Below are 24,209 nucleotides of genomic sequence, written 5' to 3' on the forward strand. Positions count from 1 at the left end.
AACCAATAAACACTTATATCCACTCAAATGGAGCCAGCAATTCTCAGGACTTCACTGGAGTCTCAGGGCTGTTCTGCCACGAACTGTCACAGCCTTATTCCAAGCACAATACACATCTACACTTGCTGTGTGTGTTCTGGGACCTACAGCTACCACAAAAACCTTTTTCACTATTTTCTAATCCACATAACGCATGTTGCCTTCTGACAGTGACAGCATTGGTAGCAGACCAGGCAGCACGAGACAGGGATTTTGTACCACTGTGATCCTCAGAAGAGCCAAGTGTATTTATAAGTGGACACCACCTTTAGCAGGATGTGCAAAGGAGTCAGAGACCTGGGCCATGAAGAGTCAGTGGCATGGTTTGCTATAGGAGTTTGACACACAATCTGGGACTAAGTCTGCCTTCTCAAACACAGAGTTTTACATTCTGAGTATTAGAAAGCAGGGGTAATTACATTAGGTCCATGCAAACATTTTAAGCACAGATGTATGAGCTTGGTAAATCAACAGGATATTTTACATAGCTTGCAGCATTCCCCCCCTTTTACACACAAATCCAGTGTGCATTAAGAGGTTTCTCAACAGGAGCATGCATCAGTGGTGTCTGACAGCAATTATCGGCTAGCTGTTGGTGAAAAAGCTAAAAGGCTTCTTAATATGTAAAAAATATCTATTTAATGCTGTAGACTGATAAATAAAAACACATAATTTTAAATTAAGCTTTTAAGCACAATTACTTTGAAGCACATTTTGTCTGTTAGTTACCTGGCACAAAAAAGGTAGTTTCTCCTTGGCATTCAGTAATCACAGCACATTTGATGTTTCAATGTTGTCATTAAACTGCCAATGAAACTGCATTATTATTTTAAAAAATGTGGTTTATTTGCACTAAAAAGAATGTAAATTATCTGCACAACTTTTGCTACCACAACCAATTGTTTCCACTTAACAACCTTTCAATGTATCCCAAAATGATACCAAATAAAGTTTTCTTTGCTTTTCTTCATGATTCAAAAGCCAGAAATGTTAGCCCCGCTCTTTGGCCTATAAACTGTAAATATCACTAGTATTTGGAAAATTAGCTGAACTTTTCTCATTGAACTCAAACTGAAATGGGGATTTTCACTTTCCTTTGTAATGTTTTCCAATATATTTCCTCAGCACATATGAAATTTTAATACAACATTTTTTTCACAAGAGGTATTTATCTCCTGACTCAACCTTCCTCTTGTCTCTGTAATTTTTGCTGTAATAGAGGCCCATGTAAACTAAAGTCAACAGACAGGAAAAGAGAAGGCTGTTACATTAATTTTCCTTGCTATTTTGAGCTCAAGTGTTTCATTGGTGCTTTAAATATACTAAAAGAAGTTTAATATATCCTGTTTCTAGTCATTCTTGTATCAACATAACTAAAATTTTACAGTCAACAAGCATCTATTTTGATGAATATCTTTGATATGGTGTATGTTGTCTTCCAATTTCATAGAAACAGATGTATTCTCCCAAGTTCCCTCAGTGATTCACTTTCATGTTCCAAATTAATGTTGGAATCACAGAAAAATGATCCTAAAATACCATGTGTTTGGGAGATCTGTATAAAGGGACCCAATACAAGCCTGAAATCCATCTCCTTTATCTGTGGTTATTTAGTCTTTCCTGTATTTTCACACAGTAAACCTAGATGAAAAATATCTTGAAGTACTCCTTGAGTCCATAGCATTGCAGAAGGTATGCAATTAGATTTTTAATAGAATTTTCAATGAAGATGCAGTCTTGACAGGCATCAGTCACTATTTAACTGAAGAAAACAAAAGTGGGATACCTGTGGAAATCAATAATTTAAAAATTATATCACATAATTTCCTGACATCTGATTTTGATTCTGCAGAAGGAACTCCACAATTGCCTGCACTGTTACACACCAGGAAATTGTGGAAATGGCACACTACAGAAAACCCAATCCACCGAGACTCACAGTGACTGTGCAAGGAACCACAAATAGAGTAACTGCTTGACTATTTGCCTTTTTATCTTATTTCAGAGTGTACCAGTTCTCCACAAACCTGGAAAAGACAATACCTCTCCAAAGAGATAATGAATGAATTAATTAGTTGGAACCATGTTATGCAAATTCCAGATACTCAAAGGGTTTGTGGCTATGCAGCTCACATTCAGGTAAGCTTTTGCAGCTATTACATATGTATGGATTTTTATTCTGTATGTTTCAGTCATTTCTTTTTAAACTAGATATTTTTTTTAAAACTAGAACAGAAACCTAATAACCTAGCATTTTTACAGTCCTAACTCCTTTTTTACCAATACAAAAATCTGTAGAGATACTAAGTCAATCCTTCAGAAGTTAGGAATCACCAAATCTTTGCTTTCATCCATTTCTTGGCATTTTAGCTTCAGAGCTATTAGAGTTTCATCTGTAGCTCCAAAAGCTTTCCTTCTTCCTAATAATCTCCTTAAACAAATTAAAATTATCCTGTAGAAGGAATTCAAGAAACTGGAGGCTATTATAACACCATTACATGTCATTACTGTTGCAGAAAGCCCATGACAACCTCTCTTTAGGATTGTGACCTACTGACACTTTTGGTTTTTTTTACTGTGATGGAAAAAAATTGCTCCCCTCATCTTTTTGTCAGCTGGCACTGATATCCTTGGCCACCACGATGGAACAAGAAGTGCTATATGATCCTGCTCTGCACACAGCCCTTCTCCACCCACTGCTGCACCTCCAGAGTGGCTTTATTTGAATGCTGAATCAGTCACTCACACAAAGCTATAGAAGTCCATGGTCCAAATCTATTTCTTTTCCCAGAAAAATGTAACCCCCATTAATCCTACTAAACACAAAGTTAAGTGGTGAACAGCATCAGACATTTTAATGGACACCAATACAACAGTCCACACACATTCTGCAATAAAAGAGCTTGTAGGTATAAGCATTTTCTATGGCTGTCAGTCTGTGCAACTTACACCCTAGGAAAAAGGGATGGCACTTACCGAGTTGATCACCTTTCCATTCACTTTCACAAATCCGCACACTCAGGATTACATTACCAGCAAGAGCAACAAAGCAATCGTATTTTAAAACATTTCAAATACATCCAAATTTGGCTAACAGGAACACAGAAAATCTTGGTGCTCATTTCATTACCATGAACAGGATTGACTCCATCACTTCCAAGTCATTAGTGGTAATGTACCAAGGGGTGTAACAATTACAGTCCTTAAAATCAATCCTTCCCTTTTTGTGGGTATCTCCTCATCTCACACCTTGCAGCACTGTACCCTCCACTGCACGCGATCTCTGTTTAAAAAAATCTGAAACTTATTTGCATATTTTGGAATTCCATTGTATGAATTTTGCAACAAAAAAAATGCAGAAGAGCTACAAGTAGAGCTACCTTTCTTTTTGCACTAGTCAATGCACAGACAAGTAATAATGGATTACTTGAGCAGAGGGTTTTTTGCTTTTTATTAAGTCTGTATCTCATTGACTTTGTGCGCTATTAAAGGTTGTTTAGTTCTAAAGGTTCAGTACCAAGTACAACTAGAGAGGATGGAGTAAGAGTAAAGACCAGCACAAAAATCCCTCTCTCAATCCGTTCCATTCAAAAGCAGTATTAACAGAAAATGTTTATTCCATTATTTCAGTAAGCTAGGAAGTCTCAGAGTTCATAGGATTTGAAATATCTGGCAGACCTCCATGCAACACGACTTCGAAAACTACTTGCCCTCATTCCTGCTACACAGAAAATGGGCAAATTGTAAAGTGCTGGTAAACAGCCCTTTGCCAGACACTTGATTTGCCTAAAGGCAAGGAATTCCAGAGGAAGAGAGCAGAAAGGCAGAGCAAAAGCTGGCAGAGCCCAAGATGCTGTACTGGAAACTCAATTAGAGTCAACGAGGTGAAAGTCAGGATCCACTGGCCCCTAGGAATGTCAAAGGACAGATAAGAGCAGTGTCAAGATTGGACTACACACACTGAGCCAAAATTAACATCAGGGTTACTGGGGTGAGCAGTCATCAGTCCCAAGTTGTGCATGCAGCTGTCACAGGAATGACTGAAGGGCTTCTGATACTGCCCTGGGTTTGCATTCAGTATTGAGCCCCTAAACATAGTAAAAAATAAAATAAAATTTAAAAAAATCCTAAAATAAAAACCTGAAAATAATTTAAAGTGTTTGTAATAATTGCTTACTCTAAAATTTTAATGAGATTTTGTATTGCAGACCATTATTTACCATAAGCAGATTCAATTTACAAATGCTGCAGAACTGGAGACACCATGCTTATTAATAACTATATTCATTTACTTGTGTTTGCACTTTATATTAAATAGAACCAAAACATTAAAAGTATGCATATTTCTAAATAAATTTATATCCTCCAAATATTAGCTGTAATAACATCAGCTTTCTCAAATGCAATTAAACAACTAAATTTTAAAAGATTATATCAAAAAAGCCTCTTTATAAATAAGGTCTGTAAACTTCAGTTAGTTTTAAACTAATATTAATGTAATACCTTAACATTGCATTAAGTGCATTAAAAAAAATTATACTTCCTCTGCCAAAACACCCAAAGAGGAACAATACCTTTATCACTGAGTTTACAGGAAAGCCGTTAATTTGGAATTACTGTTTCTTAATAAAAGGCTTGATTTGAAACATCGCTTGCCTCTGGAGAAAACGCTTAAAACTAAGAAAAATAACTGAATACAGTATTTGAAGACACATCCATCAGGAAAATCTGCAGAGTAATAGCAATGCCTGTAGGACGAGAGCATTACCTTTACTGTGAGCAAAGTACAGTGAGATAACTGAGTTCTCAGACTTAGTTGTTTGTTCCACACACAGTACTCTAAAATGGTCAGAGCTCACACCATCTTCCAAAATTATAATAATTGATGTCTCCAGATTGCATCCTGAAGATTAAGAAGTTAACCAAGCAATGCACACAGCTGATTTGGTTTCAATCCAATTCCCTTCTCTGAATAAATTTCATTATTACTAATCTCATGGTTTTAAATTATGAACCTCATGTTAATTTCTCTTGCATTACACAAAAACCTTTAACTGCAAAGGTTCCAACATGGATATTGACATTTTTCAGGATTCTCCATTCAAAGGGAAACAAAGGACTTAAAAATAAAGCACAGGAGACATGTGCCAGTCTTACAAGGGAACAAAAGTACAATTAATATAACACTGACTTATGCAAATAGCATCTTACTTTTGTGCAAGTACTGCTACCAGGAAGAAAGAAAAAAATAGCCAGGACTTTCACACCCATCAATAATATTCAAGAGCAGTTCCCTTAGAGCGACAATGTATTTCATAAGAAAAATTATACAGACTTTCTAAACATAGTGGGGGAATAATTATTTTTACTATCATTTATTATAAAAATGTAACATAAATAATATTTAGAAACACAGACCAGAACAAATTTATCTTAGATTTTAAAAAGATGATTTTTATTAAGCACAAACAGCTTTTAATACATTATCAATACAAATAGGAAAACATCTGTTTAATGAATTTGATATATCAAAGATCTGATGGGCAGGTTGCATACTGGCACAATAAAAATGATTTTTTTTTAAGTCTTTCAAATTAAAATTACAGGGTTACCACAGTCTACACTGCAGGTACTTTCCTCACAGTCTAAAATTACTACATCACCTGGGCATAGGGGAAGCAAAGAACTAGAGTTTCATAATATGGAACTTCTAACACTTTAATTAGCACCACTCAAAGCTTGCATCAGCTGTCTAACTAAGACGCAGCTGACAGGTCAGGTAAAGCTTTACAGCAAATTTCAGTGCAAAGTTTACAGTTCCTTTTCATAAGATACTTGGAGTCTATGGTTTCATAGCATGTTAAATAATTATGGCTTGATAGATGTACAGTATTAAGATGCTGAGAACATTTACTTTGAAAAAAAGATGAGATTCGTAACAGCTGTGAAATGCATTTTAATATATTATACCAAATTCTGTAATATGCAAACAACATGCTGGATTACAAACTGAAGTCCTGTTATGAATTCATAGACAAGGTCAGTATTAGCTCTCTGGGGTAGTGACTTCTGGTTGTCTCAGCTGCTGCTTTTTCAGGCTAACTAACTTCATCTTCTCCCTGATGTGTTCTGCTGCAGAAGCCATATCACTTGGGCTCCCAAAGTACTGCTCAGATCTAGAAAACACCAAAACCACAATAAATTATCACTAGTAAGTCAGTACATGAATACACCTGTTTATTGGAGTAGAAAACACAAAGCAGATAAGAAAAATAGCCACTTTTTCCTCTTGTCATTTAAAAGCCACCTTTAAAAAGCTTTGAAGACTTACTGATGAAGTCTTAACAGCAAATTTTTATGAAATTTTTACAAATACTCAAGGAGCCTTTCATATCCAAATGACACTCAACAGAAGTTTGAGGTGGTGAGACACTGCTGGTCTAGTGAAAGGTGTCCCTGCCCATGGCAGAGGGATTGGAACTGGATGATTTTTAATGTCCCTTCCAACCCAAACTATTCTGTGATTTGAACAGCAAGGCACTATTCTAAAAACACAACTGGATGCTTCCCAACTCTCTTACCTCCCTTCTCTGGCTCTCCCCCAAGTCCATCTGACAATTCTGCATACTGTGATAATCTATGATACCTGTCTATACATGAATTCTGAGTTTATAAAATTGTTGCATAATTAAAGGAGTCTTCACAGGTTAAGTCAACCACATGCTGTCAAATTATGCCATCTACCTCTCAAACTGAAAGGAATACATGGCTGTGTAATTCAAACACAAAAAAAGAACAGCTGAAATGTTAGGGAAACTACTAACCATGCTGTCAGCAAAGGGAAGGTTTGAAGAGAATATGTGTTTCAGAAGAACAGGTATTAAATCTTGTTACAGAGCAGAGAAGCTGTACACTTTGGAAATGGCAGTAGGACAAAGGACTTTCAGACAGGCAAAACTGGACAGAAAAGTTATTCTGTGCATGAATAGACTCATTTGAGGAGGTAAAAAATAATAAATATAAATAATAAATAAATATAAATTTATCTTCAATACAGTGGCTTAGATAGAATTGCAAATAAATAAATAGAAATTCTGTAATTCTCATCTGGTATCTTTTTTCAGGGAGAAGAGACTGGAACTGGTCATTATTCTGTAATTTCTGCATACTGTGCTGGTGATAAGACTGCATAAATCTAATAATCATTCAGTGTTAAAAAGTCACTACTTTAAAAAGGCAGTGCATTACTACGCATTAAATGTCTTTCCCATTTTTTCACAGAAAGCAGACAGGTCCATTTCAAATTTTATAAAAACAATGTCCTCACTTCTCTATTTCAGCAATAAGCCTTCAGGATTTCTCTGCATATGAGACTACTATACAACTTTACCAAAAGCATTATTCCAAAGGCATTAGAAACCATTCTACATACCCATCAGGATAAACTACAGGCACTGTTAGTCTGTCCAACAGTGATTTCCCAACTGCTTCAATTTCATCAAATTGATCCATTTCATTAAAAGCTTCTGGCTGCTCTGGACATTCCTGCAAAATCTGTTTAATAAAAGTAAGAAAATGCAGAATAAAGTACACAAGGGATAACACACAGTTTTTTAAGTGCCATTAATTGCCAGTCAGTGCTCTTTTGGCATTTCCACTGACACATTTACATGAGATCAACTGTCACATATAATTCAAGAAAAGAAAACATTGATTTAGAAGACAGTTCAGGCTACCAGTGACCAGGCTAGCAGGCTACCAGTTTTATATTAGAATGTTTTACATTATTTCTGAGAGGGAATAAAAAGCAGTCTTCCTAGACAATATTCCTGTGACAAATATATAAAAATAGTGACCGACATCATTAAACATACAAGACAGTAATGTAAAGGGGAAACACTGTGGTCAACGAAGACTCCTTACGACAGGTTTCAAAACTAAAAACCACATCTGGCATAGAACAGGTAGGACTAAAAAAATCTGAACACAAGTCTTTCCACATGGGATTGTAACCCAATACTAACACTGAGTACTCTATTTTCTTCCACTTCTCACTTTTTTCCAAAGGAACATGGATATTAACAGCCTATTTTCCACACAGACTCATTAATATATGTCCAATAGTGAAAGGAGAATTAGGTTTTTGAACAAGAGCATTGTTTTGTCAGACATTAATTTGCTTTTCTTTAAACTTAAGATTGCCTAAACCCAGCAATTAACAACTGCAATAATGAAAAAATGCTCATAAATATGGATTGACACATTCTACTCTTCTAGGAGTTTATAAACCACTGAAATTTAATTTGGTATCAGGTAAATCTCTGGAAGTACAGATGATCTATTTCTGCTTTTGTGAACCTCCACCAACTCCCAATGCCTGCAGATTGAAAGAATCTTCCACTAATACAAATAAGAAATTAATAAAACCAAGGAGCAAAAGAACCTGAATCCATGCTCTCTTTCAATGACAGAATTAATTTATTTTACCATGTGCAAGATTTGGGTTTTTTTTTTCACTTATATGCAATTTTACTATCAATATTTGAGATACATACTCTAAACTGATTTTTTAAAACACACCACCTCACAAAAAAAAAAAAAACAGCTGGAGACAAAAAAAACCCTACCCCTCATGACATACGTTAAAGGACATGGGCTCAAATTTAAGCATATGAAAACTCTCAACATTTTCCCCCTTCAGCAAGCTGATACTGAATAGCAACCAATCCTCATCACATTGTTGCTGACTGCTCATCCTGTACTGTGCTTCTTGCATCACTTGACTGCATGCAGCAGTGAGACATTTGGTTACAGGAGTCTGAAAACCATACCAAGGCAGAGGTGTGTTCAGGAAGAAAGCACGTTCAAACCCCACCAGGTGCAAAGTACAAGAAGGAACAAGACAGCATGTGTGGAAACTAAAGTGGCAAGAGCTGCCCTGATTTACAGTTTGTGAGAAGGTCATCCCATCCAAAATCCATAGAGCTTAAAGGGCAATACACCTTTAACTCTCCAAAGAACTTAAAACACCTGATAACTTTGTATCATACCTTGCACAAAGAAGTGTTCCTGGCTTTTAAGAATTATAGTCTAAAAGACAAAGAAATGCTTTATCATCAATATCAGAGTTCCCATTTGAAGAGTGCTGTTCTCCTTTTTGTTAAGTGGGCTCTATACCAATACAGGTGTATGAAAAATTATTACATTAAGTACTGAAGCAAATGGTTGGAAAAACATACATAAATTCTTCTTTCTGCCGTTTCTAAAAAAATATTTAGAAAGGGTAAATGTACACACTGGCAACTTCATATTTCTTACATTTTGTCTGCCTCAACTCAGGTAAGAAATTTTTCTTCTTAATAAAACACCACACTCACCTTTTCAGCAGTTGAATGAAACGCAACAGCTGTTTCCAACCGGTGTACTCTTTCTTCAGAAGTCACTGTAAACTGTTTCCACACTCTGTTCAGTCTGGGAAGTGTGTCCCCTGAGGACCTTGAAGTGCATCGCAAGGACTGGCACAGGACCACTGTTGCCTGCAGTAGCTGTCTCCCATAATCGTAAGTACTCTAAAAATTGGAGGGGATGGGAGAGTAAGTGCTTGTAAAACCCTGCATTTTACCTGGCAATGAAATAGCATCTTAAAGCAACTTCAGCAATCAATTTCTTCACTCAGGCATTGAGGCAAACCAGTAAGACCAGTGACAGCTGTTCAGTGACTGTCCATACAGATATTGATTCTGTTTAGGAGAGGATGTGAAACTGCACAAACCCCATATTGCTAAAAAAACAAAACACATTTCACCTGTGCAACATCAACAAATTTTCGATGTTTCTCCAGTAAAACTTTTGTTTCTTGAGCATCATCTCCCAGTCGGATGTGTGTCTTCAGCAGAGCATCCAACAGTTCACTTAACCATTCTACTGCCTTAAAAACAAGCCAAAAGAATAAAAACTAATACATTAAAAAGAAATCAAACCAGAAGGGTGATGTTACTTCAGTACTAGCATATACTTTTGATACAGAAAAAGTTAAATGAGCTGTAACAAGCTAGTAGATCATACAAACCCCAAATATACTATTTGCAGACATTGCTATATCCTTTATTTTCACTTAACATATTCCCTAGATAAAACTATATTTGAAAGTTGTAAAAAAAGTACTGTAAAACTACCAGCCCCCATAAATTAACCCAGTGGACTACAAAGATCAGAATGATGAAATTCTGGAGGTATTTCCATACCTGAGCAGCATCCTCTTCACATTTAAATAGCTGCACCATCTGAAGCATCTTCAGTCGCCGCACATCCACCATATCCTCACACCTTAAACAGCAGCACAGAAAGATTCATCAACACATGTACAGCAGACACAAAACACTCTGACATTGACAGCAATGTTTTCAAGTCAGAAATATTAAGATACAAGCATTCATGAAAAGGTGATCAAAGCTGCTTAGCTTGGCCAAAATACCTCATTCTGCAGGCAACAGTAAGGAACTTGCCATAAGTAGAACTGAGCACTCCAAGTCACCAAAATCACAGACCCTCAAGATTCCTGATATGGCTATGCTGGAGGCAGTAACACCAGAGACAGCTACAAGGTGCTGCAGCAGCATCCCAGGTTCCTTACCTTGCTGCACTGGTAAGCTCTGCAAAACAGAGGCTTATGTGGCTAAGACAGACTTTATCCTACTAAAATTTACATGAAAGCAGGCTTCAACCTGACATAATTCTGAACTGTACTGTTTGTTGGGGGCAATGTTTTCTCAATGAATACAACGAGGCTGTTTAAAAGATAATACATTTTTCCATTTTTAGCTGACTACAGATGGTAATATCTGAACCCTTATATGATTATGTCCTTTGCTTTACTTGTCAGGAAGCATTTCAAAATATAATTGATATAAAAACTGACTCTAATTATCTTGTTCTGAGTTGAGCACAGTTTGCAGTTCTTTCTCCAGAATTCCAATAAAAGTGTTGAAAGTCCTCTTTCCACAATGAGACCTAAGCCAATACATTTAGCAGAATGCTTTCCACTTCAATTTCAGAGCCGACTAAGTAAACAGCAAGACTCACGCTCCTGTTCAGTGCAAATGGAATTACTAATGTCAACAACAGTTGGCTTTATAAGCAAACGCAAAAGACTGTGTGCATGATCTTTCCCAAACTGGTTACAAACATAAGCTCTTCCAAAGAACAGTTTGTTAGCATGCTGCATATTTTGTTACATGTCCTGCAATGCTTACAGAAGGGACATCATCTGCTCCAATAATGCAGGAAAACAGCTCATAGGTTCCAAAATCATAAATAAAGCAGCAAATGTCCCTGAAATAAACATTACAACACAACATATCTTGTAAATAACAAGAAGGATTCAACAAAATTTGGAAAAAAAAATTAAATGTCGCAAAAAATACTATTACATGCTACTGAGAGATAGTTTGTTTTTTTTTTTTCCTTTTTTGTCTCTCATCCAGGCTAAATAACCTTGTTTAATCATTCACAATCTGAAAGCTGCTTCATACCTTTGTCTGGAAATATTATTGATGTTTCAGTCCTCTAACTGACTTCCCACAATTCTGTAACCCTTCTGAGAATACGGACCAGAATTGTGTAACACAAACAGAAATGGACTACCAATCTATACAGTGACACATTGACATTCTTCTTTCAGTTTTTTATTCCTTTCCTAATAATTCTTGGCAGTCTACTTGCTTTTCCCTGTGTGTTTGAACACTAAAGCAATTCCTGCAAGTTTTCCAATGTTTATCTCTGAATTCACAGCTGATTCAGTATCCATACTGTGTATACAAAGTCTTCCCTTCTCCCATGTAGATCTCTTTTCTCAGTATGAAATTCCAACTGCCATTTTACTGCACAGTGACATGTCCTCTGTAGCTTTTTGCAGCTGACCCTCTAAACACAAGTATTGCTTAAATTAATAGGATTCAGAGGGCAGACTTAAAACAGTATTTTCTCTAAGCACTACCAAAACACATAGCTCCTTACACTAAGCTCTCTAACAAAACAATTTAAGAACAGTGGAATTAATTTGTAAAATGGGCAATTTGATGCTCACTAGACCTTGCTGTGGCCTAGAGGCACCTCTTTGCTCAGCCAATGCCCTTGACCGCCAGGCCCTTTCTGTGGACAAAATTGTATTGTCTCAGGGCTCCCAGCAGTATTACTGGCAATAGCATCTAATTCTTTCACACTGCTGAGTAGAAAAAAAAGGCAGTACTACAGAAAATCCAGTACTACTACATCTTTAATTAAAAATAATCAAATTTTGGAGGGAGAGTATGATAGCAAAATCTATTCTTCTTATAAATTCAACTCCCTACAACATTCTTCATCATCCCCTACTCTATATGATTTTCCAAAACTCAAATGCCACGTCCTAGGGTGACTGCATGGTCCTGTATCTCATCATCTGCTCTTTTGAAATCTGTAATCTGTGCCTCCATTTTGTACCATGCCCCCTCCAACACCACCTCATTTGTCTTCCTATCTTCAGGAAAGAAAATACCACACTCAAAGGACAGAGCTTGTGATAAGGAGGATAAACAAGGCTGTTTAATACATAATTTTACATCCATCACTGCTAATGTAATTATGTTATACTCCCATCTCAAACTGCTAACATATAAAAGACACCTCTTGCATATTTTCATAACTCCATATAAAAGGAATGTATAATTTCTGAGCATTTACAAGCACAGGAAAGCATTCAAGTACTCCATCCAGTACCAAAATACAAAAGGTGCTTATTTTTAGGAATACACTACAAGAGATTAGTCAGGGAAGTTTCTGTCCCATTCAAATACACTACAAATATAAATTACAGTTGTAATACATCTCTTAACTGAACATGAAACAAAATGGGCTCTTTACAACAAACTGAATTGTATAAGAAGTCACTAGTTAATTCACAAAAATCTTATTGACTTGAATTGTTGTTCTTACCTTTGTTTTCTTAGCTGCATATCTTCCATCACTCCTTGGATATGGTCCACATTTTCTTTGTTTTCAATGGTCACATCTTTCCCATAGGCCCAGGATGCCTGGTTAGATATCTGATCAAGAAGACTTTGACCTTTCTCACGCAAGCCTTGCAAGCCTAAGTCTAATAAGAGAACAAGAAAAAAAAGGTCAGTGATCACTCAGAATTTCGGTGAGTTTTTCCCTCAATGGAGAGAGAAGAAGCAACAGAATCATACATGAACACTGTAACCTTGAAAATAACGAGGATATTATGATGTCCTTCACTGCCCTTTCCAACTCATGTTTGAGTGAGCATTTGCCTACATTAACAAACAAGTAAGGCTTTGCTATTTTATGACCTAGCAGATAATAAGAAAAGGAATAGAAGTTGATAGTCTGTCAGCTGTTCAGCATTTACATAGCTAACTAGTGTCTTTCATCCACACAGTTACATAATTCCTATAATATTTATCACTGCCTAGCAGTTGCAGCCTACGTATTCTTCCACTGCTGGCAGAAGTTACTACTTTATAATACATCTGATATGGCTGATACAATTTTTTACACTGAAATTTGCCAACCCTTGGGATCTGCTGTTACATCTCTTATTTGGCAGCTCTACTACCTGTTTTCCTGAAGGAATATCTCATTTATGCATCCAACTGTTTTATTCCAATCATACCTACTTCTACCATAAATTATTCTTCTTTGCAGCTCTTTCTCCCACAACTTAATGAACAAGCTGATCACTGTAGACTTCTTTAAACTGAAATAATTCCATATGCTTGACAGTGTAACAACCTTCAATGCACCATTTATTAACATATACATTCAAAGTTACTGCAAAACACCCAGTACAAGCATTCTAAACTGAGTGGATAAAGCCTTAATCATCAAGACATCAGTTCTGGAGACAAAAAGATCATCTAAACACTATAATCCTAAGTCACTAAAGAAGATTAATGGGGGAAAGAAGTTTGTTTACAGATGAAATGCAAGATAATAGCATATAAGAAATATATATATTAGATGTAAAACATTTAAAAGATAACAGTTCCAGATCACTTCCCCAGACAATACTATCACACAGCAGATGGCATAAGCCAGCCCAAAGTAGCTCAGTGGAACATTACATAGTGAGGAATCAGAAGTCATAAGACCTTTTCCCCCTGCTTTTTGGGTGATTCTTTTTAAAAGGCATTACTCTTTCTTCCCCCCATAATGCACTCATTAGAATGTGTGTGTCTGAAATGCAGAAATATCATACTTACCAACACTTTTCAATTTCTCTTCCAGTAGTTTCAATGTTTGTTGAATTGATGCTCCATCTGCTGGTGCTACATCCACACACAACATTCCTAGTAAACCATCCAATTGCTGAGACAACTAAAATGTAAGAACATAAATGCTGATATTTAAAAAGAAGTTTGAGCTTCAGATGGTTGGGTCTACAATCTTCTAAATGTTTGGAACATTTCCTGTAAATGAATTTTCATTTCATTTACAGGAAATGAAAGTCAAGATGAAAGATAAATGACTCATCTGCCTTGTAGAAATCCAAGAGCACACATCCCTAGATGGTGGGAGAGCAGAAGCCAAGATTCTACTTGTTTTTTAAGAAAAATACAGGATACGAACATGCCATTTTACAAAAAAAACTATGAAAAGTACAACAAATTCCAGTTCAATTAATACATATGCCTTTAAATAAAAAAAGAGGGGTGAAAAAGTAACTTTTCAACCAGTAGCTTTTTTATTTCAAATACTACTGAAATGTAAGACATATTAAAAAGTACTTCCCTCCTAAAACAAGTGGGAGCCCATTGTCTCAGTATTTCAATTACAGTAAATGATGACTTACAGCATTTTCCAAGTGACATTATATTTCCTTCTCAGTATTTCAATTACAGTAAATGACTTACAGCATTTTCCAAGTGACATTATATTTCCCCTCATATCCCTGAATATTTTTCCAATGTATTCAACATTTACAATACTAAGGCACTAATTTATTGACTCTGCCTTAAAAAAAAATTAAAAGAGACACTTACATCCTGGGCAACACTGTGGAATTCAAGTGCTGCTTGTAATAGGTTCTGCCTGAATTCCAGCTGACTGGCCTGCCTGTAACACACATCACTCAGCTGTTGCTGCAATGCTTTCAATTCCACAAGGTCCTCCTCATCCCCTGCATTTAGAAGAGCTGCTATCTGCTGATTAAGCTCAACATAAACAGCAAACCACTCCTAGAAACACAAGAAGATGGAGAATTAAAAATGCCAAATACAATTCTATTTCTCTTAAATGGTATACATCCAACTGCAGGCTAATAAATAAACAGATTGAAAAAGGAGGTTATTACAGATTGCACTATCTTACAAAGAAGGAAAAAATATTCCTGATTTCAAATCGGCTCTCAATGAAGTGCTTAGTAGATGTTAATACACACACTGTAGAATAAAAAAATTAGTGCAGAAAGATTGGAAGAATTCAGTGCATGGCTCCTAGTCCCAGCACAAACTTCCACCAAAAGAGGAACTGCATCATTTTAAAATAAATTTCTAGTCCTTAAATGTCTGTTCTTGTTCTACTGAAATAAAAGATTATTTTTGCCAAGTTATCAGCTATTATAAAAAGCTGTTCACAACTGGTACTTTCAGTGACTTGACTGAAACTAGCAATAATTTCCTTAAAATATTTAGAAAAAATACTGCTGATAACAAAGTGGAAGCAATTTCTATCTTCTGAACAAAAGAGAGTGCAGGTACAAAAACTTGAAAATGATCCTTGTTACTTAATAAGTAAAGCTTTATACTATTTAATTCAAAATGTGCAGATTTGTTTTTCACATGGCTTGATTACTGAATATATACGTAAGATTTAGTTATGTTGTCCTGTTGGTGTATTTGCAGAGGAAAATAGTTCAAATATTTAACAATTTGGTGAGATTTAAAAACAGCTTGATACATCCAGATCACATTCACCTCTTGCATGACTGAGATGCCTGTAAAGTAAAATGTGTCTGCTCAACAGCCTAATTTTGACCTTGAAGTGTCCTATGCATTTCTATGGAACAGCACCATCTATTGGCCTACAATATTTGATTTCATTTGTATTCTTGTCTCGCTCCTATTGGGATGTTTAGAATTTTGTAAATTATGTCTTCAGCTTTTGCATCATTTATTTACAAATCATGCAAAACGGAGTATAAATATCCATATTGTGATTTTTTTTCTTTTTTTTCCCAGCGCTGCCTCTACCATCTGTTCACAGAAAAAAAAGAGTATGAAAAGAGCAAGGAGGGGAACAAAGATAAAGCAATGAAAAAGTTAAATTAGCAATCAGCCAAAAATTTAAGAGCAGAATAAATTTCTCATCTGTCCCAAAAGGGGCAACTATGATGACACAATGTGAAAACATCTTCCATTGTGACATGTACTATGGATACACAGATTCAGCACAATCAGTTCACAAAAACAGCTCTTTGACACTGAACATACAAATCCAGCTAAATGTGACATAGAAACTATAATATGAGAAGTAAAAAAAAAAAAAAAAAATTAATATGTTCAGGGATTTTGGGTTTTCCTGGGTTTTTTTTTCAGTTTTTATTTTAGGTATTAAAGTAAGAGCTGCAGCAATTTATTTTGATCAAGCTATCAGTAAAATTAAGATACCAGCAAACCAGGTAAAAAAGTGTGTTTCTCATATTTTTCATGGGAGAACTTTGGCACAGTTATATGTGACAGATCAAACCCATGGAGCAAGGACCTGCTCAAAAAAACCAGTTCCAGTGTATTGCTCATGAATAAAACTAGCAGAAAATTACCCCACCTCAAAATGCAACCACCCTCTCCCCACAAAAAAACCAAACAAAAGCGCATCCTGTGGAAATTATTTTTGTCACTTCACAATAAATTGAAGTAAAAAAGTATCTTCAAAACAAATCAAACATTTTTGCAAGACTCTTCAAAATACTCTAATCAACATTAAACAGAAGGTGATGAAAGAAAGCAAGCATACAAACTGTCAATTCAATTATTAGGAGAGAAGAACCAGGAAAACAATGAAAGAGGAAGTGTACACGAAAAATCAAAGGAAAAGGCAAAGCACATTTTTCTAGTGCTGTTGACAAAAAATGGTTTTAATCTCTGAGCAGGCATCCAAATGTAAGGTAGGAGAGTGGTCTTCCAATTACTTCTTTTGATGTAAAATAAAATATTTCTGACTGTTATTTCTGCAAACTCCTGCCAGCACCTGAGAACCAAACTGTACTCCATGCTGTCAGTGCTTCAGCACACTGTAGGGCAGCCTGCAAACTTCAGTGGGATTTCAATGATTTCAAGGACTGCATTTAGCCCCAGCTAAAACACAGTTCTCTGTTACAGATATCCAAGTGAAAACAAAGTATGTTCAGTCTTGTTTTCTCTTTTCAGTTTGAAATACCAATATAACTAAAAGACAGCAAAATTTATTTTTGTCAATTAAGTAGGTAGTCTAGGGTGTTTGTGGTTTTTTTTTCCTTTCTAATTAGGATTTCAACTACATGATGTTTTACCCTTCAGAAGGTACTGATTTCCACAATGCTTGAAGAGCTTGAAACAATGACAAGACAGAGGAGATGGGATTTACTTAACCTAACACCTAACACAGACACCTACTCTGCTGCATCCAGCAAGGAAACCATCCTCACTGCAGGTGGAATCAGTAGAACTAGTGTTGTCTAGAGTGCTGTATTTCTCAGACTAAAGGTTTGGGGTGGTTTTTTTTTTTCCCCTTAAATTACATCTGAAAAAATATAAACCAGTGACTGTTTTTATTGTCATTACTGCAAACAGAACTTAGGAAAAGTGGACAGAATTGCCAGTGTCTGTATCAAGGAAAGTCAGAAAAGGTGAACAGCACTGCGAGCAAAACTCCCTTTGGGAGCACTGAATATTCATAACCTAATTATAGTTAATCATCTGATGGAAAGATAAAATTCTACTGAAGCTTAGGAAGTATTCAAAATTAGAAGCAAAGGCATCAAGTTAGTGTAGTTACAAAACAGCATCCTCATGATTTCATTATGAACATAAAGTATATCTAAAGTCTTGATCAATGCAAGTCATAAGCTGGTTTCAGCTACTGCTAAGTGTAGTCTAATAGAGATAAAAACACTAAGTTATTCACCTGAGAAGTGCAGGACTTGTCAGACATTTTGGCAGAGAGGAGAAAGTAAATTTATTCCTTTTACTCTACATGAAAGTTTAAGAACTGCTATAACATACTAAACCCAAGACAAATCACAGATAGAAATCTGCATTTTGCTACAATAGAAAAACATTAATATGCAAATATATATATGACCACATTAGTTCTATAACTGCTTGGGTAATTTCCTCTGTAACTCAGAACATCATGCACTATGCAAAACTCCTAGATACTCATAACTAAATGTCCTTAGAATTATTTTGATACTTGAAAAGGGTATGGGAAATCTCACACTGTGCTGACTCTCAATCTCTTCATGCTTTTGTTGCAAAGCTTGTGAAGCTCTAATGGAATCTCCTATTCCCCACTGGGTTCTTAGCTGCTCTGATCCAGGTCCTTCAAGCCAATTGACAACCTGTCAGAAAGATACAGATGATATAAACAAAGTAGCAAATCAATTATTCAAAAACTAGTATGAGCAGAATTTTGTAACACAAGCAGAAATTCAAAAAAGCATGTTTATGAAAAAAACAGATATTTTCAGCTCTGTAAAAATCTTTTTGTTGAATCCATTCACATCCTCCAAAGTTTTAAGTAGAAAGTACTTTTCATAAACCTTAGCCTGTCAGCTCCATGAAAACAGGTGGCAGCTATGACAAGATTTTTCAAATAGACAATTGTCATTTCATATTTCTTGTCAATAAAAGAGCTCAAAACAAAGATAATGGACCTCTTGTGTTCCAACCACAATTTTTTTTTGCCAAAGTGATTACAATGCACAGTTGTATTCAGCCTCACACCTGAGAGCTTTCTCTGTTTTTTTGCTGAATAAACTAATACTCAAGTAAAGGATACATACTTGTTTCAAAACTAAACTTACACACCAACTTGCTGTATTCAAATAACAGAAACGTGTTCCTGAGTTTTTGTGGCCACATCTAATGGAATTTATCTTTACAGGGTCACAGTAACACAACTTTCGACTACAGTATCGGATTTCTTTTATTATTATTTTGAAACTATTTTTTGATGTAAATATTACCCAAAGCAAAGCAGAATGTCTCAAATTTTGGTTTCTTTACACAAATCTGAATTATCAGCTAATACCTATGGGAAAATTTCCTGATAAAATTTTAAATATCTGGGAAACAGAGATTGCTGCAATGAAACCAAGTGCAGAAGCCACTTACTACTGGAGTCCTGAAGTAAGGAAATGCAGGAATACCTCTAGATTCTGAACCTTAGTAAAAAGGCATAGGAAGCCAGCTTCCTGTCTTTAATGTTAGTTTTGTTTAAACTTCAAACACAAAACAGCTTCACACAGATTTTCAGGAAACATAACACAATACACAATGTAACCCCACAACCATGAAGACAAATGAAACAGGGACTAATTGGACCATTTTCCTAGTGCTGCTAGACTGCCCTGCAACAGCAATCAAGAACAATCATCATTACAGAAGGCTATTCAACTCACTCCATCTCTGAGTCAGTACATACCTGCCTTCCCACTGCCCTTTTTGCCCCATGCCAAAGCAGTGTTTCAGAGCATATATTCATTGCTCCAAAAGCATTCTCAGTCTTCCTTGCTTTCACCATTTCTAGGACAAATTAAGACTCTACAATTGCAGGTTCTTTTTCTTTAAAGAGAAACTTCCTGTTGTGCTCAGCACCTCTGCACAGCTGTTATGGGTTAAATATGGAACTGACCTAGAAGTGAAGGGACGCAGATGTCCCCCTCTAAGGTCAGAGTGGCCTGGAAAACTTAGACATGGAAATGACAGTTCTCATGCAAGTCTTAAACAGTGGACAAGGCTACTGCTTAGCAGTTGCCCTGTCTGGCCAAGACCACCTCCCCATTACCAGTTTCCAGCAACTACTGCACTGACTCTGCAACTGCTCAGGCCAGCACATGGCTGTTCTTGTGACAGATGCCTAAACTGACGAGGGAAGTCTCACTAGGGGACATGCAGAAAAATGTGATGTAATTTCCATAAAATAAACTTGAAAATCATTAATGACAAGACTACCGCAAGAGGTCACAATTATTTTTGTGAATTACTATTAGAAAAATAGTAATTAACACCTCTGCCTAAGGAAGGACAAAGCCAGAGTTTATCCTAGCCTACAGAGTTACGATAATAACCAGCATTTAGAAAAATTGCTTCTTACCAAACATCTGATAATCATTGCAGCCTTTACATTACAAAATGAAAGACAAAAAAGAGGGAAACAAAACCATGAAGCAGAAGCAAAAGGGGCCATTCAAAAGAGAGGGTAGGATATTGAAAGCATAAGGGAGAGGATTGGTTTTGGATTAAGAGGGCTTTGAGATAGGAGTAAGAACTAAGCACACCACAGTAAGGAGAAGCAGCAAATAGCAAAATTGAAACAGGAACACAAAAGCAATCCAGGAGCGGTTAGCAATATAAGATGGTACACAAATAATGAAATATAAATGTAACTGTAAAGGAAGCTAGCAGAAAATAAAACAATAAAAATAAAACACACACCAAAAAAACCAACCTAGCAACATAAGGGGAAAAACACCCACTCTAATTAAAATATTGTAAGTACTGTTATAGGGCAACTTCTGTTTATTCTGTCAAAATAAATTCCACGGCACTTTGCCTCTATTAGCTTCCTTCTGTACATCATTAGCTTCCTACTTTTAGCCTTTAACTCTATCTGTTAACCTAATTTTTTGCGGTAAACCCAAAGGAAATGAAATAATTTCCCAGATTTAGTAAGTTTTTCCTAAATACTTGTATGCCATTTAGAAAGCTTTTAAACACATTTTTTAAAAAGCTGATTTGTTTGGCAAAAGAGCATAACACATTCTTCCTGTGTACTGAAACACAGTTCACTTGCCAGGTAACATCTGTAGTGTACACACAGCAAACAAGTAACTATTTCTACTACAAATACTGCAAAATGAGGCTGAATAATGGTAAACTATTCTACTTAAATGCATTAACAATGTCAGTTTGCCAAAGTACAATAAAAAACACATCTTATTCAACCTCTAAAACTTAAACACAGAAAAAAAACTTCATCTGATTACACCCACAGCTGTGCTGATGTGCTCTATATAGGATTATATTAATCTCTCATATATGTTTAATACTTTCAGCTCAATATATCAACAAATGACATCTGCTTTTTAGATTTTTTACAGTAATCAAATTACTATAGAAATCAAAATTATCTCCTCGTTAGATTTATATTTTCAATGCTAAACATCTCAAAACTGATTAGTTTTTATTTTTACCCATATCTACAATGCTGTAAAGTGCAAGTACTCGACATGCACTCCCTCATGCATTAGAAATACCAATGTGGAAAGGTTAAAAGCAATTATCTATTCAATTTTCTGCTTATTCAAACTATACAGAATCGCAAAAATACACATATCTAATTTCAAGTGATATACACAAGAAGAACAAATTAATTCCATTTCCTTGATTTTCTCTACTGAGACTGTGCTGTGAAAATGTTAAAAGTGCTAATTACATGGCTGTTTCCAAAGGACTAAGCCAGTTCATCATGACCTTTAACATGCAATTGATTAGGAAGTTTATATTCATTCTTGTCAGGGCGTTCCTGAAATACAGACAATTTAAGCACTTCAGCTCAGGTTAAACCACCAAGCATCAGACAAATAAAGGAATACATAATAGCTTATCTTCAGCAACAGGAACTTTAAATGATGTGGGCAGGGGAAGGTTTTCAACTCTCTAGCAAAGCTGATGCTCAGTCAGGGTGTTCCTCTCTTGGCCAGCAGGGCAGGCATTTGCACCCCCAACAAAGCAGCCATGCACTGCCACTGCCACATTGCCCAAGGCAAGAGAACACATTTACAGCAACCTCTACATAACAGAATAGCCCTTGGAAAGTCACTGCGGCAGCCACATTGCCCAGCAAAGGGACAGCCCCAAGGCAAGAGAACACATTTATAGTAACCTCTACGTAACAGAATAGCCCTTGGAAAGTCACTGCGGCAGCCACAATGCAAAGCACTATATGAAACAGCACACTGACATTTGTGGAGTGACAGGAGGCATGAAGGTCTCCCCACTGACTTTTGCAAAAATCACAGTCTGGGACTTGAGCTCAAAACTCCACCTCACTGCATGGAAGGAGAGCTCCAAGCTTACCTGCATTACCTTCTGCTGAATCTCCTCTAGCTGTGTGCGTTTGCTTCGCTGCCTACAAACCTCCTGGTAGCGGGTGTACTGCTCTCTGAGGGAGTCCAACAGCTTCATGACCTGCGGCTGAGCCAGCAGCTCATCATCCATCGGAGACCAGGAGACCCCTCCATCGGATCCATTGAACCGACGCTGCTGTAACTCAGACAGCAACTCGTGACCTTCAGGAATACATAGAATTATGTGGTTAATCTAGATTCAAACACATAACCCATAAAAAATAGCAGTAAGATTGCCTGCTTTTAAACCATCAGCAGTGCATTTCTGCAGCTAAATGATCTTTCATCCATTGGGCACATTTAATGATACAATTTCATGCAGAGCTTCGGTTGCAGTTTCTGGGGCTGGATCAATCAGTCATAAAACAGAAGAAAAGAAATGTGGTATATTTCAGATATATAAAGGAGATACTGTGACTAACATTCAAATTGACAATAGCATTGATTAATGTAAGGAAAATTGAAAGTACAATCCTGAGTCTGAAACAACTCTCAAGTATTCTGATTTACTTCAAAATGGTGAGTAGTATCCAAAGTATTTCTCTCAAACAATTCATGTTCATGTATTGAATGAATGCTCTGGAGGCACTAAACATGTGACTATACAATTTCTCTGTTGTCTTTCAGGATTTTTATAGAAAGTACAACTCCTTCATAGAGAGTGTGAAGCTGAATAATAACTATAAAAAATATTTTCAGTATTCTGTTCTCACTTGTCTTTGCCCTTCGTGCTCTTAAGCATCACATCAATGTACAGAATCTCTAGAGTGCAGTGACTTTGATATACACAAAAACAGCATGCTTTGACTATTTCATCTTTTGCTTAAAGTGTTTGAAGAATGTTATTGTTGTGTTAAAGTTCTCAGTATGTAAACACAACACTACAAGTAAATCCAGACCATCGATTTGTTCCTCAAAAGCTCAGTGAAACAGTTAAAATAACACAGTGTTTGGTCACTGAAGAGACGTTAGTGTCAAAGGGAACATGTACCAGTTGGAAATCATTAGTTCTGCAGGTCTTAAACACAACAGTTCACTAGAATAAAAAACCTACTACTTGAGTAATAGTAACACCTCAAGGAAAAGGTAAAAACTAAAGAATAAGTTCAACTGCTATTATTGAGACATTCAAAATGCCAAGGGTGCTTTGAAGATTGCAGCAAACAACTTTAAATTACTCGGCATATATTACTATGAAATGGAAATGTCTCAAGAACTCAAATACATTTTGCTATACTATAGCACAAACATCTTGAATTTCATCTTTTGTAACACTCCAGAGATAGGCACAGATAGCTGCAGAGCAAACAGACTTAGGCTTTTAAAAGTTTGTTCTACTGGGGTAATTTTGAAATTTTATCGTATTGTTTCAGCAGCAAAGGATCACCATTTTTCCATGTAAAACCATCTTTTTGAACTAAGTTCTTATCAAAATCTATGTACCATAGATCCATACATATGGATTTGAAACTTGTGAAAAGAACAGTACCTGTAGATATGGAAGAGAAAAGCCTTTTATCTAAACTCTGTTCACAACTGTCCTTAGGAGATAAGTATTTAACTGGGGAGAGTTTAATCTTTCTTTTTCTCAGTCTTTCAGTACAGAAAAAGGGTGCCTCTTAAAACTCCCATGATTTAGCCATGAATTTAGTTCAGAATATGCTGAACTGGAAAGGAGCCGTAAGGATCATCCAGTCCCATGGAAGCTATGAAACTTCATACCACCAAAAGAAATTCATTACCAGGATTAAGAAAACAGAGAATGCATGTAAGGTAACAG

The 24,209-nt window shown here is 36.2% G+C and overlaps 1 protein-coding gene across 6 annotated transcripts in view; it reads right to left on the minus strand.

The window, feature by feature from the left end:
- Nucleotides 1-5,472: 5,472 nt before the first annotated feature.
- SESTD1 (SEC14 and spectrin domain containing 1) overlaps nt 5,473-24,209 on the minus strand; it is a 49,529-nt gene continuing 30,792 nt past the window's right edge. For 5 of the 6 annotated variants that reach the window (XM_041403347.1, XM_041403343.1, XM_041403345.1 and 2 more), the window contains 10 exons: nt 22,380-22,591; nt 18,515-18,637; nt 15,081-15,275; nt 14,301-14,415; nt 13,012-13,171; nt 10,284-10,365; nt 9,845-9,967; nt 9,417-9,608; nt 7,472-7,593; nt 5,473-6,215 (listed from right to left, as the gene is read on the minus strand). In XM_041403347.1, coding sequence (XP_041259281.1) covers nt 6,086-6,215; nt 7,472-7,593; nt 9,417-9,608; nt 9,845-9,967; nt 10,284-10,365; nt 13,012-13,171; nt 14,301-14,415; nt 15,081-15,275; nt 18,515-18,637; nt 22,380-22,591 — 1,454 coding nt within the window. In that variant the 3' untranslated portion in view covers nt 5,473-6,085. The remainder of the gene's footprint in view (nt 6,216-7,471; nt 7,594-9,416; nt 9,609-9,844; nt 9,968-10,283; nt 10,366-13,011; nt 13,172-14,300; nt 14,416-15,080; nt 15,276-18,514; nt 18,638-22,379; nt 22,592-24,209) is intronic. The other variant, XM_041403348.1, reaches the window with a different exon arrangement.

Source organism: Onychostruthus taczanowskii, unplaced genomic scaffold (assembly GCF_017590055.1).
Source record: "Onychostruthus taczanowskii isolate IOZ18803 unplaced genomic scaffold, ASM1759005v1 scaffold20, whole genome shotgun sequence".
Taxonomy (NCBI): Eukaryota; Metazoa; Chordata; class Aves; order Passeriformes; family Passeridae; genus Onychostruthus; species Onychostruthus taczanowskii.